The sequence below is a fragment of the Haplochromis burtoni genome, unplaced genomic scaffold, assembly GCF_018398535.1.
Source record: "Haplochromis burtoni strain Fernald_Lab_line unplaced genomic scaffold, NCSU_Asbu1 Contig_294, whole genome shotgun sequence".
In the NCBI taxonomy this organism is placed as follows: Eukaryota; Metazoa; Chordata; class Actinopteri; order Cichliformes; family Cichlidae; genus Haplochromis; species Haplochromis burtoni.
This window is the reverse complement of record NW_024582655.1, coordinates 631,170-653,408: the sequence shown is the minus strand read 5'-3', so window position 1 is coordinate 653,408 and position 22,239 is coordinate 631,170. Positions and strand designations below refer to the sequence as shown.

The 22,239-nt window shown below is 38.9% G+C and overlaps 1 protein-coding gene across 1 annotated transcript in view; it reads left to right on the top strand.

The window, feature by feature from the left end:
• The window catches only part of LOC102310405 (alpha-1,6-mannosylglycoprotein 6-beta-N-acetylglucosaminyltransferase B), a 68,205-nt gene that overhangs the window by 8,511 nt on the left and 37,455 nt on the right, over positions 1-22,239 (top strand). The window contains exons 3-7 of the mRNA XM_005940836.3: positions 6,421-6,565; positions 12,869-12,978; positions 15,088-15,161; positions 17,239-17,406; positions 18,805-18,969. Coding sequence (XP_005940898.1) covers positions 6,421-6,565; positions 12,869-12,978; positions 15,088-15,161; positions 17,239-17,406; positions 18,805-18,969 — 662 coding nt within the window. The remainder of the gene's footprint in view (positions 1-6,420; positions 6,566-12,868; positions 12,979-15,087; positions 15,162-17,238; positions 17,407-18,804; positions 18,970-22,239) is intronic.

Below are 22,239 nucleotides of genomic sequence, written 5' to 3'. Positions count from 1 at the left end.
TTCAAAAAAAGCAATTGAACGGTGGTGCTCCTGCTCTAGCATTATTTCATTCGAATCAAACACATAAAAGATTTGGAAGTGATTCCAAGTGTTGAACTTACACTTGGTAGCTGTTCAGTGGAAGCGAGGGAGGTCATTAGGCTGAAACCCAAACTAATCCAATCAGGGAGATGGGGGGAAAAATAGGAGTAGCCAAATCAGCAATTTGGTTAATTATTTAAAAAAGGATGAATGCACTGATGAGCTTAGCAACACCAAAAGGCTGTGAAGACAACAGAAGACCGCTAAAGTGCATGATGACAGAATTATTTCCATTGTTAAGAAAAACAACTTCACAACATCTAAACAAGTCATTAACACTCTCAGGAAGGAAGGTGTCAAAGTCAAAGTCTAGAACTGAGAGACACCTTCTTGAATGTAAATACAGAGGGGATATAACAAGGTGCAAACCACTGGTTACACTCAAGAAGAGGAAGGGCAGATCAGACTTTGCCACAAAACATTTAAAAGAGACCGCACAGTTAAAGCGAGAGGCAACAACCCCATCTTTGAACCAGAATGATGGGGAGGGAAAAGTATGGAGAAGGAACAAGTCATGATCCAAAGCATGCAAAATCATCTGTCAGTCATGGTGGAGGTAATGGTACAGCACGGGCAAGTATGGCTGCCAGCGGAAATGAGTCACTAGTGTTTATTGATGATGTGACTGCTGATAGAAGTAGCAGGATGAACTGTGAAGTCTGCAGAGCTACAGTCTCTGCTCAGATTCAGCCAAATGCTGCAAAACTGACTGAACAACACTTCACAGTGCAATTAGATAATGAGCCAAAGCATACTGCAAAAGCAACCCAGGAGTTTCTCAAGGTAAATAATGAGATATTCTTCAATGGTCAAGTCAGTCAGCTGATCTCAGGCTATAGAGCATGCTTCTTAGTCATTAAATACAAAACTGAAGGCAGAGAGACTCACAAACAAGCAGCAGCTGAAGGTGGTTGCAGTAAAGGTCTAGTAGAGCATCTCAAACGCAGCACTTTATTATGTGCAAGGGTTCTTTGTTAAATTTTAGGCTGTCAAGTATTTTAAACAGTCCTATTATGTAAAATGATCTAGGTTTGCCCAATAAATCCTCTGAAAATGGGGGACTGTGTATAAATGTCTGTAATTCTGAACCTGTTAATACAGTACTTAAATTAAAGCTGAAACTTTGCACTTTAGTCACATTGATTGAAAAATCCAATCTGTAAAAAACCAAAACTACAACAAATGTCATTGTACAAATACTCACTGGTCTAACTGTATGTCAGTACACAAAGCAATTAAAATCACTCCAACTAAAGCGACCTCAGAGTGCTGCCAATGTCCCTTTTATGCTTCTACATTAATCACCTAACAATGCAATAGTATAATGCTGGTCTATTACTGTTTTGACACAATTTAAACTTTTTTTTTAATGACAAATCTTCAACTCTATCTTTGCATGTTTTGCAGCTTCAGCTTTAGCTCTGGTACTCTTTGAGCATTTCTGCTGTACTGCTCTTCCTCTGTACCCACACAGATTTATTCTCTTTTTAATATTTCAAGCTGTATCAATGATTCTCATTGATCTACAATGTACAGGTGGGTGGTATGACCTAAAACATGATTCCTAAACCACTATTTTTTTTTTTCCAGAGAAAAGGAAATTCTTCTCATTTATTTGTCATGTTGCATATGTTAATAGTAAATTACCCATCACTTTATTACCTAGTTTTACCAACCCAGCCTTCATCTTCAATAACAAGATTAAAAGATGCAAAAGTCTTGAAACACTCATTTATTTACATTTTGCTAGGAACATAAGAAATGCAATGATTTACTGAAAAATGTAAAATGCATAGAAATACAATATATAAGGCAAGTGAGCAAAAAAGCAGCAATTTGCAAAGAAAAACCTTGAAAGAGGCAAAATGTAAAGAAATGGGGGTAGCTTAAGACTTTTGTAATGTTTTTGATGAGCTAAAACCAAAGTGAATGTATTTATCAATCTAATGATGGTATCATGATATCTACGTCTTCACACTGAAGATGGGATCCAAGCTGCTGTTTCTGCTCACAGTCATGCAGTCTAACCTGCTGCTGGCCTTTCCTGGTCTGCCTCCGCACTCTTTTGTTCCCACTTACAAATTTGTTGCTGATTTAAGCAGACTTGCTCTTGCAAACAAACAAGGCTTGACCTTTTCCCTGACGTGTTTTCCATCATTGCAGTTCGTTTCTTTATATTGAATACATATTTTTGGAAATTAAGTAATAAAATACAAAGTCTTTTTAGCTTTTTCTTGTATGTAGTGCCTAATTACAACAATAGTCATTTCACAGCTATTTTTATTGTGTGGTATAGACTCCAGGACATTTATATAATTCAGAGGAAGCAGGTGCATTGCAGAGTCCTTCTAGCTTTATCTATCAGTAGGCTAAAGTTAAAACACCATCTTTCCCTTTAAGTAGCATCTGCACACTGCTCCTTCTTTCAAAACGGTGTACACGGCTGAAGTAGTATATGTATATAATATGACAACATGCATAAATAATAAATAAATCACCATCAATAAATGATCTTTAAAGCATTTTACTCTACACTGCAATTACTCCTAGCCGGGTAACCACATGTATGGGCCATTATATTAACCTTTCAATAAGTCTTTGTGGGAGTTTTGCATGTTCTTTCTGTGCCTGTGTGGATTCTCCCTGGGTATTTCGGCTTCTTCCCACATTTCAAAGACATGAATGTTAGGTTAACTGGTGATATTAAACTGGCTCTAGGTGTGAATGTGAGCATAAATTGTGGTATTTCTCCTGTGATGGATTGGTAACCCGTCGCCCAGTGACAGCTGGGATAGGCTCTGTCTCAAATATTAATTTACATAGAATTATATGAAGTGCTCGTGTCATCCCCACGGAAACCTGCTGATAGTTTTTCTCCAGGCACACGTGGGGGCCACTTGCTACGTGTCTCTTTGTGCTTTATTGTCCTTACTTATCAAGCTCATTAAAGCAGTGTTCTTTAATTAATTTATTATGTAAGTATTTCTCTTAAAAGAGCAGTTTTTGCAGCCATGTCAAATACGGGGGGAAAATGTGAAGACTGGGACTCTGTTAAAGTTGCCCAGAGGGTTGCAGAAGGCAACAGCAATCAGACAGAAAGCATGGTGTGGGCTGTACATGAGCGTGACATGTCCTACTTATTTTTTTTTATGCTATTATGCCAAAGAGTGCAGGGCTCTTTGTTTTTGTTTTTTGTTTTTATGTCTGCAACTAAAATGAACACACATGATTTGTATGAATTTTATGATTTCAACATTGAGGTGGTATTAAAATCAGTAAACAACTCTCTGTAAACAACTTAGGCTTCACACACTCACAGCCATTTTCCAAACATACCAACATTTTCTTGGCCCAGCAGAAATGCTAGTGAAAAAGCCCAGAGGACGAGCTTTAAATGCCACTGACTTGAAGGCTGAACATGTAGGGTAAAAGCAAAGTTTGCAATTGTAGACTCAAACACTGAGGCTTGGATGGCACATAAACAATTTGCCGAAGAACTATGGCCAGAGGGCACAGACGCGGCCTAACACATTTCGCGGTGCTGATGAGAAAACTGTGTATGATTGTGGATCAAGTGATGGGGAAAGAATGGGGAAAACACCGAGGGCCACAGCTACAAAGATAAAAAGATGCTGTATATTGGGCGGACAGGCTGGGTAAAAACTGTGGTATTGAACTTCTACACGGAGCCTGTGGGTGTATTGGAAGGCAGTTGTTTATAGCCGGTCAGCAAGTGCTTTGGACACAGCAGGCTACAGTAAAGATGGTGACCTAACTGGAATTTGTTCAGAATATTGATTGTGCTGTGGCACTTCTGAAATTGAGCCTTTAAAGGAGATTAGCTGTCGTTAAATGTGCCTTTTATTAACCAGCTGATGAGGAATGACACAGAGGAGGCGCTACATTAGCACGTAGATACACTATCAACTCCTACTGCACCGCTGTCGGTGCACTCAGATCTGCATGGGAAATAACACATTAGCTAATGTTTCCCAAGAGACGACAGAAAACAGGAGCAAAAGGCTATCTGATGAGCAGTTGATTGCAAACATATATAAGGTTTAGTGCTAAAAATGCACTGTGCAGGAAAGGTGGGGGTGGCGGGTGGGGTACAGTCTCAGTAATAGTGATTTACTTGCACAACGTGTGAGAGCTGGATCATTATTGTGGAAAAATGTGAATTCTTCCCACACTTTAGCCCAGGGGCTTTGTTTAGATTTACTGCAGCGAGCAGACGGCAACTGATAGGGGATCATCTGAACCTAGCTAGGAGTCTGAATCCCCTTATTAAGAAACAGACTTTCCTTTTTGTTTTTTGTTTTTAATAGATGGTTTTAAGTAGTCGTTGCAATTTTCAAATAGACGTTTATTTATGTGGCCTTACATGCTACAGTTTAGACAACATGGTAATACACTAGCTTTCTTCTTTCTAATCTTCTTTTTTAAAAAAACAACACTAAAATCCTGGTTCAGTGTTTTATAAAAGTATAGTATTAAACTGCTGCTATAATGCTCCAAATCTTAAAGGGAATTCATTTATTCTCTTTCTTTCTGCCCGTAGAATAAAAAATTTGTTGTCTAACTACTGAATTATTCAAAAGGAGACGTCTTTAGGCCAGTTTGACTGAGGATAATAGAAAAGCCTCAGCCAAAGAACAAAATATGCACAGGCAGTGAAGGAAAGTATATCAGTGCAACATTTCTGTGAACCTTTTTTGAGAGGCACTCCTTTTTGGGGGGGCACACATACTCTCACAAACAGCAGAAGAAGTTGAGTTTTTCCTCCCCTCTCCTTATTTTATTTACTGGAGATGTAATGCAGTTTATTTATTTATTTTATGTGAAAGGTGACTTTTCCCTGCCCCGTGATAAATGAACCCTGACAAGGGAAGTGCAGCCTGCACACATTGCAGTTTCCAAAGCCTAATGCAATTGATGAGGGAACGCTCAAAGGTGAGGTTTTATTTTCACTCTCTGAGAACAATATGAGGCTATTGTTGGTTTCGGATGTTTTCTTTTTTTCAGGAATTCAGGCTACAAATTCACTCCAAAGTCCCAAGAGTGGCACTCTTTTTCTCGGTTCTTCAATTTTTTTTCTCATCAAAAGCGACTTAAGACCTACCGCCTGAGGCACGCCGAGCTATTTGTGTTTTCTTGGTAATTCGTGCATTTACATTTTAAAATGAATACTTGACGTTGGGCTTAGTGTGACTGAAGCAAACAGCAAAGGGTCAGGACCTTGGCTCAGCATTCTGCTTTGACCTGGTTGTCTGTTTCTGCAAGCCTGTTAATTGACTGGGTATTTGTAAACTGCACCCTTCTGGGTTACCACCAGTCAGGTCATTAATAATCTGAACTAAGCGCCAAAACAAGTCCACAACACTGAGAGTCTAATTTGACCATTCCTTTGTTTTGCTGGGTGTGCTGGTTCCCAGTGAGCAGCTGGCTTTAGTTATGGGGGATGAAAGTACATAGAAAATTGACTGAGATGATGTTAAAGGTAAACCAGAGTAAACTGGGTAATGAATTAAAGTAATATCATAAGTAATATAGTAAGACAGGCTCTTTGAGAATCCATGAATAGGGAGCAAAAGAGGCTGAAGAGGTGGAGGTATGCTCTGGAGACAAAAAGAAAGAAAAGTCAGTAGAAGCAAGACGGAATACATTTGTGTACATGAGAGGGAGACTGGTTTAACAGTGAAGATACCAGGTGCAGATGTAGTGAAGGTGGATGAGTTTATCTACATGTGGTCAAACATCCAAAGCAAAGGATGGTGCACACGAGAGGTAAAGAAGGATGAAGGCAGGTTGGAGTTTCAGGGGTAATTTGTTGACACAGGAGAGTTCAAGATGTTAACATTTTCATTGAGAGTGACCGGACACGATTAGCAATGAGTACATCTGAGGGACAGCTCTTGTTGAGATAAAGGAGACAAAGTTAGAGAGACAAGGCTGACATGTTTGGGTATGTCCACAGGAGGGATAGTGGGTAAACTGAACAAATGATGGTGAACATGGAGCTGCAAGGCAGGAGGAAAAAGACCACAAACAAGGTTCATAGACGTATTGAAGGAGGACATGTAGAGGTTTGGCTTGACCAGAGGAGGATGCTAGAGATGTGGTGAGATGGAGGCAGAGGGTCTGCTGTAGTTACCTCTAAAGGAGGCAGCAGTTTACACCTGAATGACTTCTGTGTTATTTCAATAAATTCTTGTGCCTTATCCTCTTGCTTTTGATATCCTCATCTTCTCTGTGCCATCTTTCTGATTTTTTTTTTTTGAGGTGTTATTAGTCACATAGTATTTATCTGTCTCTATTTTTTGTTTTGTTTTATTTTAGTACTTGGTGGTCAAGAGTCTCGTGGGGTGCTGCGAAAAATCTGTGACATGCTGGAGGTAATAATGAAGAGGATGGATGTTCTGTCAAAACTGGGCAACACAACTGACACCCACAGGCTGGATGAGCTGAGCTCGGCACTGGATAGGTACAGTATAGCACTGGCTTGCATTTCGATATGTGTATATGTGTATACATGTATATAGACGTATATATGATGCCAAGCTAGAGTTGTGTGTTCTGTGGTTTCCTTGGCAACTGACCTTTTCTTATGCCTGCACTTGCTCCAGGTTTAAGGATAGGAAGCTTCCAAGCTTCCTCCTTTTGGTGCATTTATTATTAGTTCCCCTGTTAGATATCATGTCCATCATCTCTGTGTCTTCGTCATAGACAGGAACTCTTTCCTCTCAGAATTCACTTCTGATGATCTCTAGAGATCTGCAGGGACATTTTCTGATTACAGTATGGCTTGTTCACTGTGTAACCGATTCGATCTGCATTTAATGAATGAAGGCAGACGTATAGTGCCTCACCTAACCTGAACCCTGATTTCACAAGTGTGATGGGAAAATATTTACTGGCTAAAGCTCCACATATTTATATTTCTATGTTACAGTTTAGTTTCCACTGCAGAATGCTCCCTGAATACACCCTCAGTCTCACAGTTCTAACAATCATTTAATTGGCCTCTCAGGGACTAAACTGGAAATGTTACGGTGACAAAGGGCAAATAGTTTCAAAACCAACCACAAATGCTGATACATATTGGGTAAAAGTTCACACTTGAGGTTAGCGTGAAATCTCCCAGCAAGAAAAATTTTGCTCACCTAGTATAATGCTGTGAAAGTAATTAAGCTGTCCTCTTGCTCTTCACCAGCTGATAGCCTTTTACACTCCCAGATTGATGGAAATATAGATGCTTCTGTGTGAAACAACCAATGTATGTTTGCACAATGAGAGGCTGTGCGTGTGACTCCTGTGCTCAATCCGGTCGTTAAGTCTGACGTCACTAGCCGTGTCTGGGTCTAAACTCCGCTACAGGTCCATATATCAAACGATCACTATGGCATTACTGAGAGTTGAAAAACTGTCTAGTCTTTCATCTTTAATAAAATGATCAGCGTTCTGCTCTACCAGGTGTAACAATTGAGTTTAACATCCAGGCATCCATGAAAACGGAATTTATGACATTTAACGGAATTAGAAGTTAGCAGGAAGTTAGCTCGCTAGCTTCTATCTAAATACAATATAGCATGTCCTGACTGTCGGGTTTTGGAAACAAATTAAAACGTACAGCTCTGTTATCACTTCCAACATAAAGGAAGACAGAAAGCTAAACAGCAGTGACGTTTGTAGGGTTACTGAAGTTTGGCTAGCTGGTATTTAATAATGATGTGCTAGCGACACAGCTATGTTAGCATAATATAAACAAGCTAACTTTTTTTCCACTCGATAAAAGTTAACGTGAGTGTTCTCGGTGGTCAGGAACAAATGTAATCGCATGGCAGGATACTGTAAAAGGACCAAACTTCAGCCAGGAGAACAACTGAGATAATCCATCCACAATACGAGGTTAGTCATTCATATACTGCTGCATGGGCTGGGCTGTAGTTACATCCTAAGGTTTTAAAAACTGAGCTTAAATAAATGATTGGCGGTAATAAAAGCCGAGGGAGGTCAACAGTGATCACTGACTGTTTTAGGAGCTTTTTGAGATTAAATAGAAGAAAATACAAAACATTAAACATGTTAACAACACAAAAGCCATATTAAACGCAGACTACTTTAGGCCCGGAAGTAGGATTCGTCACGTCATCACTTAACGACCGGATTGTATATCTGTGTGACCGCTAATTAATCTGTGCTGCCCTGTTGCAACTTAAGGGATAGAAAAAGATCTTTGGCTGCCACTTGCTTCTTGGTAAATGGTAAATGGCCTGTATTCTTGGGTGCTGGCTCTGTATGGACTGAAGTGGAATGAGATTGGGTTTTAGAATTATGTTAAGTTATGCATATAAGCACAGTATGATTGCTTTCCCCTGACACACACGCGTGCACACACACAAAATAATAAATGCTGCCTAAATGAAATCAGACTTTTTCTGCTCGATCTGCATCTGGCCCTGGACCACTGTTTCATTTGTTTTTGCGAGTTTCTGCGGGTTTACATATTCAGAGCTGTTTAACGAGCAATATAAATTCCAGAAATACTACTATATAACACAAGTGCTCATTTGAATAATTCATTTAAGTGTCATGTAAAACAGCAATGATACACTGCAATAAAGTGGTTCCACTAATGAATGTTGGTTGGTTACAACGCAAGCAGCAACCAAGTTGTGTGGTGATGTGCAAAAGTTTAAGGTCACGATGTACTTTTCTCTTAGTCTTTGCATGTCAAATGTTTATGAAGCAATGTGTTGAGCCGTGCAGAGACGAGGATCAGGCCGCAAAGGATCGTCTTTAACCGTTTTAATAGTGTTCACCAGCAGCTGCAAACATAAAATATTTACTCTTGTGAAAACTCTCCCTGCAAGGCAAATCTAGTAATAGCAACCTATAATCTTATTATCTAACTACTTTTCTTTGGACACACAGGGCATATCTGAAGTAGAAAGTGTAAATAAGTGGGGGAAAAACTGTTCTTCTCCACAGCATCAGCACTATTACACAGATTGTAATGCTACGAAATGCTATGTTGAAGCTGTTATTTGCTAATTTGGTTAATCAATCAAGAGGATACAGATCTAACTTATGTCCTCTTTTCTAGTTACAGTTTAATCCACATGTTTTGGGACAGTGAGATATATTTGTAATTTAGCCTCTGTACACCACAGTGGATTTAATTAGACAATCAAGATCTTGAGTATAAAATTAAAAACTAAATGTGACACTTCTGCTAAACAGCTTGAATTAAAACTGAAACTCTGCACTTTAGACACATCATGAATATTTCATTTAAAATCCACTGTGGTGGTGTACAGAGGCAAAGTTGTACACACACACACGTCATTGTCTAAATACTTATGGGAAACAAATGGTTTGGCAGGATCATTGCGTTACCTTACATAACACTTATTTCAGCCACAAATGCGTATTACTTACTCACTTGCATGTATAACCAGAGAAAATAGCCAGGTAATGCTGTTTTCAGGTGATGTCTGAAATTGAGTATTTAAGCTTAAATGATTATTTAGTTTTTAGTTGTGTATGGTTATACTTGCAAGATAATATCCAGCAAGATATCAGGAGAATTATTTTTGTGTTTTGTGTATTTTTTAAGAAAACTGATTTGGTTAATTACTACAACAGAACTACTTCCTTAAGTTTAATGGAAGACCGTGGTTTGTTTTACAAATACACAATGCATTCAAATGTACCTGACATACATTACAAGTGAGTGAACACATCTTTTAGAGCAGTGTTTCCCAACCGCTGTGCCGCAGCACGTAGGTGTGCGTGAGAAATGATCAGGAGTGCCATGGAAGATTGTCTGGCTCCACCTGATTAGTGCTGTAAGCGATTGGCGTGAGTAATGCGAAGTACAATTACATTCTCTTCCACTAGAGGGCAGTACAACTACCTGCTCTAATTAATTGGAGGTAAATGATCTAAATTCCAGGAGCAGGACCACTCCTCCAAACACACACCCCCACACCCTAACCGCAGCTCATTTCTTGATTAAGCCATTCGCCTTTATCTACTAAAAATGCTCCTGAACCTAAAATGACAACGTGGGCCCAGCTGGTGAGATGGGTTACCAACTGTTAGTAAAACAGAAGAAGATGAAGAAGAAATAATAGTCATGCTGTGAGATGATGGTGCGCGTAATAGTAATAGATAAATATTTGAAGAGAAAAAGTAGTCAGTCTGATCGGGGTCCTGGAGAGAATTCGGACCCAGATGAACGCCCAACAGTCCATCAAAAAAGTGGTCATTAAAAAAGCAAAAAATGGTGCGCTTGGAACAAACCGAACCAATTCCGCTGTACCTGGTGCACGGAGAAAACTTATCAATATGTTTTTTGTGACATTTTTGTTTGGTGGTGTGCCATATGATTTTTCTAATGTGAACAATGTGCCATGGCTCCAAGAGCGTTATTAAACACTGGTCTAGAGCATATATGATAAGAGCAATCACATTGAACAGGAGAACTACAGTCTTCCCATAGTAACCAGGCCTAACAATTTCGGGTCCTTCTTTAGATTATTCCATTAAAAAGGTGAAGGATAATTAAAGGCCCTTTTTCCAACTGGTGTTCTGACTTTGAGAGTGTTGGCTGCACCGGTTATGTATTTATATGCACATGTACACAGATAAGAAAACGCCAGCCCAAGCAGAAAGGGATGATTTAAAAAGCAATTGGTAAAAAGTCTGTGGGCATACAGAGAGACTGTCATGTAATTTCCACAGTCAGTAATAAAACATAACGCACCATGGTAGACACTGATCAGATGCATTCAGAAAGAATAGGTCACTGTAATCCAAGAAATACTGGGAAAGAAACGTTGCAGAAATCAAGTATTTCCTCGCCTGGAGAGATGAACTAAATTTATTCCAAAGAAAGAAACTTAATTTAAGTTTCAGCTTGAACACAAGCTTTTCAGTGTGAATTTTAAATACGAAATTCAGATCTATAATGATGCCTAAATATTTATGTTGTAACCGATTCAATTTCAGTCCCTTGAGCTGTTTTCATGGTTTTGATGTAAGGGAGTTTGTGTGCCATCTTTTTGCCATTTAAAAATAAGTTGAACTAGACTTTTCTTTCTTCCTGCATTAAACATAAACTTTGAATTAAGTGCCACTAAACGACATCAAAGACAGGCTGCAGACCTTTCAGGGTTTGTATTCCTGAAGGGCATGAACAATAAATAACTGTGTGTTCTGCAGGTTGGGAAATATGGTGAAAAAGTTTTAAAACAAACTTGTTTAAGGTGTTAACCATGTGTATAAAAGTCTTTCTGTTCCAAAGTTTTCTAGCAGCAAGACCAGGAGACAATCTGGATGCACTTCAAACTCTTGCAAACAAAATGACTCGCATAGTGAGGGGATGAAAGTGGATGCTTAGAAAAAAAAAACAACATTTAAAGATTTTACACTTATTCTTGTAAACATAGACCTGAGGATTTCCTTTGTGTATTAAATTCTGTATACCTTTGGGTTTTCATATAGTTGGTTGGATAAGAGATTATAAAACATAATTCAGGGGACATTGCAGATTACGACATCTGACTTTTTTTTTTTTTAATAAAATGATTTATACATCAGCTAAAAATCAAAATAATTAATGTCTGAGCTGCAAATGTTAGTAACATGTATCACAATTTATAGAAATGTATACATAGGTTTATAACAACTTACCGAATGCTCATACAAACAGTACATAACTACCTATGAATTTTAGACATCTTTAAAAAAGTGTTTTTTCAAATACCAGCAGAAACTCATTGATTTTTATGCTGAGGCGTACTGGGGTTTCTTACAAGAGTATTTTATAATTCATCGCACAAATTCTTTAACAATTAATGGGGGCATTCCCAAGGTGAGTAAGTTTATATTTTTGTAAACTTACTTTGGTATTTAGTTTTGGGTTTTTTTTTTCAGGTTCAGGCCATTGCAACACCCTCATTCTTTTCTTTTGCAGTCTTTCTCTGCTTGACAGCTGATATGAGGTTATGTCTGTACAAAGGATGTTATTCAAGAAGGCTTGCAGCTGGCTGAAATGCAAATTTGCAAACCTATAGAGATGACAGGCTTTCTCCTTCCAACCAACCTAGTTTTTCGTAGAGCAATGAATTCTGTGAAAGAATTTCTTTTTCATATTTTTGTAGCCTCTGGGTTGAAATGAAAGGTCCTGGATGTTGAAAAGTTCCTGATACTCCCCTGTTATTTTTTTTTTATGTATTTAGTTTTGCTTGTTTTCTGGCATGCTATGAAATTATGGCAACTTAAAATTGTGATATTGCATAATGTTGCTGATTTCGGACTCTTATTTTGTCTTCATCCTAGTTGTTCTTTAGTTCATCCAATGCATCGTCTTCTCCATTGTAAATATTGGTTCCTGATCCTTTCGCCAGCAGCTTTTAGGCCACAGAGGTCAATTGGAGTGAAACACATTTGCTAACAACCTAATTGTCTTCTGTTTTTATTTCCCCAACAGACCCGCTTTAATATGCAGAGTTACTATATTATCTCAGCAAATAAATTATCTGTCAGTGTTTTAAAAGCTTTTTCGATTTCACGCCTCAAGATCTAGATAATTAACATTTCTTCTTCTGGTTCACGCTTACTGTGAAGAGTGAGAAAACAACAAACTGAATGGAAGGAAACTGTTACAGAAATATAGCGCTGTGTTTCATTGACAAGCCTATTTGTGGTTCACATTTAAGATATTTCGGGTCTTTACAAAGTGTTTGTGTGTGGTTTTGTGTTTCATATGCTTGATTAGGATCCAGCCCATTGGTCTAGTGGAGCGAATTCAGGCCATAGCCCAGAACATGTCAGACATGGCAGTTAGAGTGGAGCAGATCCTGCAGCGCAGCATGGCCTATAACAGAGGTATGATTTAAAATGCACACACAAACACACACACACACACACACACACGAAGAAAACAAATACAGCCCTTCTGATGAATCTTCCCGTCAATCTCCAATCCATCCAATCCCAGAGACTCCTTTCCTGCTGCCCACATACTATAAGCCAAACTGTCAAGTTTGGATCCAGTTTAGCACTTGGCTGCACAATTTATGTCTAACATCCACTCGCTTGTTGGTCATATTGAACATGATAGACATTATTCACAGAACATTACCCTGGAGAATAGCAATCCAAACATGCAATATCAAAACTACACAACTGCAGGACATCTAAATCACAAAGATGAATTGCTGCCTCGTTAATGGGATCCGGGTCTTGCCAAGCTTTCTTTATTGCCCTTCATTCTCAGTTACTTTATTGGGAAAAGAATAGAAATCAGCGTGATTTGATGCACGGCTCAGTTCCTCCTCTGTACCCCCACCTTGCACTTGACTGAAAACAATTCAACACGACGTCCGATTAAAATACGCCAGATCATTTTTCTGTTGACATAATGGGCGCTATCACTCAAGTGGGGCTGATCTAGTTACTTTTGGTTACAGCTGAATGGCAGTGGCACTTTTCTTTGTGAGAGCTCTGTTGTTATCATGCTAATCAGTAAGAGTAGCTGGCAATTATTTGTCATCCATTCTGCTCTTTGATGCTCGGTAGGTGCTGGTGGAGGAGCTGCAACTTTTTTTTTTTTTTTTTAATTAGGCTTACTAGTGCTGGGATTTTAGAAGGGAAAGAGGAAGGGGAGAGATACTCAATGCAACAGGAAGGGGCAAGAGGGGAAAAGGGAAGCAGGATTGTGGTGGGGGCGGATTCCAGTTTTTATGAATCACACTAATGCAATCTATCTATAGTAAATCCAGTGAGCTGGCCGATGAAGAGATTTAGCCATTTAGCAGGGGAATATGAGCTTTTACAGGAGCTTGTCTGTTATCTGCCTTTCTCTCTAATTTATCTCCGTTCATCCCAAGGGCTAGAGAATTTACAGTATGCTTTAATGCAAAAAATAAACAGACTTGAAGCCCAGAGGAAAGACTGTAGACTATAGATCATGTGCTAGTCTTATCCTCATTTCAATGTAGCTGGGCTTTGTGCAGCTATATAAAATCTATTTTTAAAAAAAAAAAAAAAATCTAATATATTGACAGGATTTCTAAAAACACTTGAAAGAAATATAAAGATTTTACTTTGGTTGACTGAAAACAGTCGAAATTTTGGTTGGACATTACCATCATGTTTCTCTTATCCTCCTCTACACTATATGGACAAAAGAACTGGGCCACCTACACATTACACCTACATGAGCTGCTCAGCCATGGAAAATGGTGCCATGAACCTCCCAGTGCTCAGGTTTTGTGCTGACATTAATGCTCGAGTAGGTTTCAAGTTCTGGGGTTTTAGAATCAGCAGAAGGCGATGACTTTTACGCACTATGAGCCTCAGAACTCGACCTCCCTGCTCTGTAACTTTACCTGGTCTGCCACTTTGTGTCTGAGTCTCTGTGATTTCCAATAATAATACCACTTTCAGCTGTTGTGGAAAATCTTGGAGTGACAAAATTTCACAAACTGACTTGCTACAATGGCGGCGTCCTATTACTGTAGCATGCTCAAATACAGTGAACGCTTCAGGACTCTTATTGTACATGTAACCAGTCGCAGCAGATGGCTGCTACTCCTTGACCTTGATTCTGCTGGAGGTTTCTTCCTGTTAAAAAGGAGGTTTTCCTTCCCGCGGTCACCAAGTGCTTGCTCATAGGGAGACTTTTGATTGTTGGGGTTTTCTGTCTATTATTGTGAGGTCGTTACCTTACAATATCAAGCACTTTGAGGCCACTTGGCTCTATATAAATAAAATTGACTGCATAGCTAGATTTTTATACAGCTGTGCCAATGACAGTAAAAACCCCTAGTATATGTGTTAGGCTTTGTGTAGCAATATACAGCGTGGAAAAAAAAAAATCTCAACAATGCAGCTTTTCTTTGTTGATTAATGCTTGTGTCTAATGCGTGTAGTCTTTTGTCAGAGTGTGTTTAAGCATTGATAAATACCCTGCTTTTTTTTTCTTTTCTCCAGTTAGGGACGGAGCATTCGGACAGTGTGAGATTCCTAAAGATCCCCGTTATCCAGACTGCCCCAGTAAGATGGATGTAAGTCTTTATATCTCACTTAAGTCCAAACGCAGAGAGCAATCATCCATTTGTCGTGTTGTGGCATTTCACCTTGGTGCAAGCCAATATAAATCTTCTCTAATAAGATAAGGGAATGTTTAACCTTCAAGCGGCCGAGGTATTTTAGTGTCTAAAGTGAGGTCCTATAGAACACTACAGAGACCTTTTATTTAATGGCTCTATTTAAAGCTATAACACACATATAGATTTCCTCTATGATAGATAGATATTCTGAGATGTTCTACTATAATTATGGTTTACAACCCATTTATGCCAAAAGGAGTTAAGAATACGAATTATAAAAACAAAATGTCTTTGCTTATATAATACTGGAAAAAAATACACTTTAAAATTTAAGGTATTTGAAGTTTGTGTGAAATGTATTTTATAGTGTGCTTATATTGTTTTACCAGCAAAATTTATAAAACCTGTGGCTTTGTAATACAATAGCGATCATAATTGATACTTATATGCTTCGTTGTACTTTAAATACTTGTAGATCTTTAATATTTAAAAGATTTTATGATTAAACATACAAAAATATATAAGTTACAATGAGCTGTTTTCATTAACAACCACTTCTTTCCATTTTCTTCACTACAACAGTTTTTGTTAAAGAAAGTGTGGGGAAAAAATGAAAGGCACAGGACACCTCAATTTAAAAACTCAAAGTAGGAAACATTTTTTATGACTGAAAACATCACAATATGTAAAAAAAAAGAAAGAAAGAAAAAACCCCATTTGGCCACGTGAAGGCTAAAGGCTCTTAGCAGAAAACTGGGTTGTCTAAGCAATGGACTGCACTTACTAATCAAAACAAAGAAAAGCAGACTATAAAAACAGATGAGTAAACAGAGTTTCATAATTGCAGTTTGGGAAAAAAAAATACTGTTTAATAAAAACAGCTTGGGTAAATAAAAGAAAAAGTCATTGTGCTTTATGAAAAAACTAAGCTTGTTCAGTATACTGCTGTCGCAACGAAGTGTGCTAGTATAGCTGTGTACCAGACATGTATACAGAGAAAATAGTTATTTGTATGTATTAAGCAGACCTTAATCCATCATCAGTAATATGCCATATGGATGTATTTAATATAGACTATGTGACAAAAGTACTAGACCACCTGGAGGATCTCCTCAGCCAGGAAAATCCATGCCACGAAGCTCCTGGTGTAAATTTTTTGTTCTGACGTTAACGCCAGAAGAAGTATGGAACGCTGCATTTACTGAGTCTGCAAAAAAAAAACTATCTTTGGGACTGAGTTCAGTAACTGCAGCCTACTGTAGAGAATACTGGACGTGAAAAGTTTTGTTGAGTCAGACTTCCAAAGCTTTTTTCTTTTTAAGTTAACAGCATCCTAAACTTGTTTCATAACGGGGATCATTAGATTATTTAATCTAAGATTAATTAGACTATCTAGCCAACCATTCTCTTCCTCTCATCCTTATCAGGGTCACGTGGGGGCTGGAGCCCAGCTACCATAGGGCGAGAGGTGGGGTACACCCTGGACAGGTCACCAATCTGACGCAAAGCCAATCAGACTAATTTAACTAAAAAAAAGTGGCATCACGCTGAAGCAGAAATGTGTAGACCCCACTGATAAACGGCAAAAGCCACACCCCCATGGTGATATCCAACATTACGAATTATTTAACCATCAATAACTTTGGAAATTTTTATTGTTTTGTATTTACAGCTGATCACCTTATCTGATCAGTATGCTTTCGTATGAACTGGCCTAGTTGACAGAAATGTCTGTATTCCTGTTACGAAATGGTGATTCTTGGCTAAAGTCACAAGTATTTCCACATGTTATGTTTTTTCTTTATAACATGCTTTTACTCAGGCTTTTGTCTTTTTAGAAAAAACATTTTTGAGGTTGTGGTAATGCAAAAAAATAATAATAACGTGATAATAATGTTGACAAGAGGCCTTCCTCAGGTCAAGGAGAACATGAAGGACAGTTTACAAAAACTGAATTCTTTAACAGCTTCTTTTGTTGGTGGTGTATTGGGCCAGTATGTCTTTAGTATTCAACCCCAACTTTTCTTTCCAGTGGATGCGTGCTCGTTGGACCTCAGACCCTTGCTACGCCTTTTATGGTGTTGACGGCTCTGACTGCTCCTTCCTTATCTACCTGAGTGAGGTGGAGTGGTTCTGCCCCCCACTGGCCTGGAGGAATCAGACCACTACACCTACCTTAAAGCCTCCCCCCAAGAGACAGGTAATATAATATTTTCACATCATTTCTTCCAATTGCTTCTGACCTTCTGGTAGCTGAACAATAACTTGGAACAGAGAGCAAAGTGACAGTGATTTAGGGGCTAAACATTCGCCCACTATGGCCCAGCCATGTACAAGAGCTAGAAGCTTTTCTGCAGAATAAAGGAGAATTCCTGTTGCTGAACTAAGGAATCTTGCTGGATTGTTTTCACGGCTGTGCATTGATGAAGAAGAACTCAAGAGGGTGGGGGAGTGCAATGTTTTTAATGTCGAAATTCTCACCGGCAGGTCAAAAAAGGGGCTGATGCTCCACTGAGGAAGTGCATGGTAATCTGCACTCGCATGAAACGCCACCTGTGGTGTCGATCTCAAAGTTATCATAAGCCTGAAATTGGCAAAAATATAAGAAAATATGTGAAATTGGCAAATAAAAAATAATGTTGTGAAATGGTGAGTAGTTCGTGCTTTGATGTTCGAGGATTCAGTGGCCATATTTGTTGATAAGTTCCCCGCGGAGGAGAATAAGCAGCTGTAAATTATCGCTTAAACGGTGCTAGGCGTCGCTCCCAGTTTTCACTGCTGTTTGCTTTCCTGCCTCATTTGATTTTTATTTTCAGCATCAACATGCGATGCGCTGAGCTTACAATCACTCTGCTAGGTCTACCCATCCGTTCGCCCCCGTCCTCTCCCCCGTGTCTCTCCCCAGAGTAATGCACTGCCAGCATGATGGGCCCTGACGTGAAGTCTTTCTGCAGCTCTGCCTTCTGCTGTAATTGCCAGCCGGTACTCACTGGGAATACTCCCAATGCGTCCCTTCAGTGCTCTGCATCTTGTTTTGCTGTACACAAGTTGCTCTTGAGAGCAATAATCCACCTGTATTGAGAGAAGACGGTGCAGCTCTATGTATTTTTTTTCTTTTATAGTATATGTGTGTTAGAGAGAGACAGTTTGGGTTTGTGGTTATCAGCTTATTCGCTTCTAAATCCTTTCAGCTCTTCTATGCAGTCTCTCCTTCGATTAACGATCCCATACTGGTTATGCTTTATAATGCAGTGATTAGAGTGGGTGGAAGAGGAAAATCTGGGAATCTCGTGTGTCCTATCCAAGGAGTCTACCTCAGGCTAACAGTGGATAACAAGACACTGCACACTGTTTGTCACCTATAGATTTTAAACTACATTCAATGAAAACTGCTTTATTTGTTAAGAAAAAACAGCCATCATAATGTTTTTCTAATATCTCTCACCCGTTCATCTCAATACCAGCATAATCCCTATTTCCTGGTGTAAAATTCAGTAAGGAATTAGTACAACAAAAGAATGAAATTAATTATTGGCTCATGAAAAGCCACATCTAATTTTCCTTCCATTTCTGATACCTTTCCTCTCCTTTCATCCAGGCTGTTTTTCAGTCTGACATCGGGGCTCTGATGGAGCAGGTGGGCACCGGGAAGGAATCTTTGAGCTTCATGAAGAGACGCATACGCAGGCTGGCAGCACAGTGGGCCTCTGCTGCTCGGCGGCTGGATGACAAGCTTCGCAACCACTGGAGAGAGCAAAAAAGGGTGAATATGAGAGATTTTCACACGCAAATGCTTCTGCGCACACTGGAGGAAAAGTGTGCGCAGAAGGAGAAGTAGTCCGTGATGCGGTTTCCTCTTTTCAAAGTGTTGTGACAGCAACATACAGCAGATGAGTGCTCTGAATAAAAGCGTTTATCTACAGTTTTTTCCCTCGTTATTTATTTTTTTCCTGTCTTCTAAGTCTGGAAACGTATTCCTCAGTTTCTAATTTGATGTAAATCCATCTGGTTCGGCACTGAGGGGAAAAAAAACCTCTCAGCACAGAATGTTTCTACTCTAACAAACTTGCTCACACACCAGACCAAGTTACCAACAACCGTGACACTCAGATGAACTTTTATGTTCTTCTTAATCTTTGCTTGCTTGGTGTTAATTACACTATGCTGAGGTACAGACATGAACAGATGCTGACTCAGAGTAACTACTGAGAGGCTTTTGTGCACTTTCACCTCTGACAGCTGCATTTCCACCAAGTATCAAGAGATGTCCAGTGAAAAAGCACTGGCATGAGTGCATGGCGTATTTTGGCGAGAATTTAGATTGTACATTTGGGAATAAAAAGTAAATGTTCAATGCCTGTCGCAAAGATTGATGTTAATTGTGGCATAAAATAACAATGTGTAATGCAGAACCACCCACAAGATACAGCCATGGCAGATTTCCCCACCTCTAGACTTTTATCTGAATTGTTGTGGTGTTAGCTGTTTCACATCTTGATGATGCATTGATTAGCAGTGTTGAAACTTCTGTTGCTGCCTCTGGGGTGCCAGCAGTCTGCTTTGCCTTAGGCTGCTCATATGTTTTTGGTTCAGAACACAGGAGTTAAAAAACCCACCAAAACAAAACCCCCACTGTTTTTAACCACTACAACCAGTGGCTGAAAATTCACTGTAGCCTAAGGCAAAAGCACACTTTTTAAAATATCAGCTGTTTGTTCTGTTCTTAATTGTTTTAATTGATTTAATTTTGTCTGATGCCAATCTGACCACAAAAATAGTAAATTAATGCCAATTCCATACCATAATCTGTATATCAAAGATGGACTGCATACAGAATAAATCAAGCCTTAAAACTACTTTTTCTCCAGATGCCACCAGATGGCAATAGCTTTGGTTGCAACAAGTCTTGCATCCCATAGCAGTCACACTTTTCTACTGAGTGTAAGAACTCATTTTGTTTTATATTGAACAAAAAATTCAGTCCTTTTTCAGAAATCTTGAGGCCTTTACACACTGGCTCCGTAAAATCTGTAAAAATCTGTGCAAATATTTTGTGAGTTAAAAATATTTTTCGGACTCAAACATGAAATTCTCCCTGCTGTCGGCTTCTCGTGAGAATCGGATGAACCCAGAATCCCAGTTTCTTCCTTTTCTTGTTTAGAAACATCATGACCAGTTCATCATTGCTTGATGCCAACTTAATTTTTTTTGTCCACAGGGCATATTTTGAGGACGTATTTTCCGCAAAAATGCAAGTGTGTTGAGTTTGGATCTGAAAAATCTAAACTTTTTTGCAAAGGGCCCGAATTTAATGGTCTTTAGTGATACTGTGTTTCAAAATAGAGGATTATCTGTGGTATAGCTAATAACTATAGTCTCATCTCGAGGCTACAGGACTTTAGAAACCTGCGGGTGACATCACAGTAGCTATGTCCATCTCATCCAACTGCTGCTTTTGCAAAGTCTCGGTTTTGGCCCATTTTGTTTTTTGGAGCAAGGGGTGACAGTGTTTAGATGAAAGTGTACTGCTAAATTCTCTCCTATTAAGTAAAGCTTGGTTAGAAAGGTACTTGCATAGATTGTAGGGGTGCATTACACAGATCCATTCTAACTAGTGCTAAGTGGTATTCTAATGAAATAACTTCTATCACCAAAAATAGACCATGGCCTTCTTGCACAGGCTCTAAGGAAACATGGTTGAAACAATGACATCATCTCCCTGGTCAAAACTGGTCAGTGAATCGTAAACAGACTGATACTGACATTGTTTCCACATGGAACAGAGGTCCAGTCACATCTTATTATTGTAATGAAGTAATTAAATGTCTGAACTAATTTGGTTTGAACATAAATATAGTCATATGTGATTATAGCCATACAATTACACATCCTCTCCATGTACCGTATGGTAAGTTATTTGCCATGCATGTTTGTGTGGAGCATCTTATTAAGAAGCTACAGTGTCATTATATGTGCCTTGCTTCTCATTATGCTGCTACTGTAGTCCAGATCTCAGTTTCATAAGCTATTTTTACTGAGATGGATGTAGGCCGTTCTCCCAAGACTGAAAGAAATTTAGAATTGCTGAATTCTGTCTTTTGTAAATGAACTCACATTATCTTGGCATTATGTTATGTGTGTGTATTTGTGTTGCTCTCATCAGCCAGTTTTCAACTGAATAAATCAAATTTCTCTCTATTAATAGGGTTCCGCTCTTTCCAAATGCCAGCTTCTTTTTCCCCCACTGGGAAAAGAGAGATTTGTTTACTGTAATGGTCTGTGTGAGAGTAATAGTTACTGTCCATTAACCAGACCCTGCAAGCTTGGCTTCCTTTGCTGAAACACTGAGAGCTGTTGAGCAAACAGAAATGCACTGATTTGTGTGAAAGAGAGATCTTTATAGAGTGTATCGGGCCAGTGTGTCCAGTTTTCTGATGCCTTTACAGTTTCACTGTACTCTGAGCTTTTAGTGTTTGAGTGAAAAACTTGTCCTCACCTCCTACTTTATCATTCAGTAGGTATGACTCGGCATTCATGTGATACTTTAGTAAGTCAGGAGTAACTGCTGGTGAGTCTTTTGTGTTTGTTTAAAGTCTAACTAGAAGCAAAAATCTTGATTTAAATAGAAAGGGTAAGGAAATGCATGCATTGCAATTGCATGCTCTTTTAGGTTGTGGGAACTGAAATCTGTTCTGAGTCATTCTTTGACAAGAAGTTAGAAATCGTGTCTGATATTTTTGGTTTGTTGATTGAATTAATCTGTTCAAATACAATTAATCTGCCTCTGAGTGGACTGGACACAGAATCATCTTCAGATAAAACAATAACATCAGCATCCTGTCAGAACAGATGGTCACACTGGACTAGAGGCTAATATGCAATACTACCACAAGTAACATTAGCTTTGAGTCTGAAGTCTTGACTTTCACCCATGCTTGATAAAACAAAGTGGTGCCTTTGTTGTTTCAAAGACTGTTTACCTGCTCATTTGTGTGTGTGTGTGTGTGTGTGTGTGTGTGTGTGTGTGTGTGTG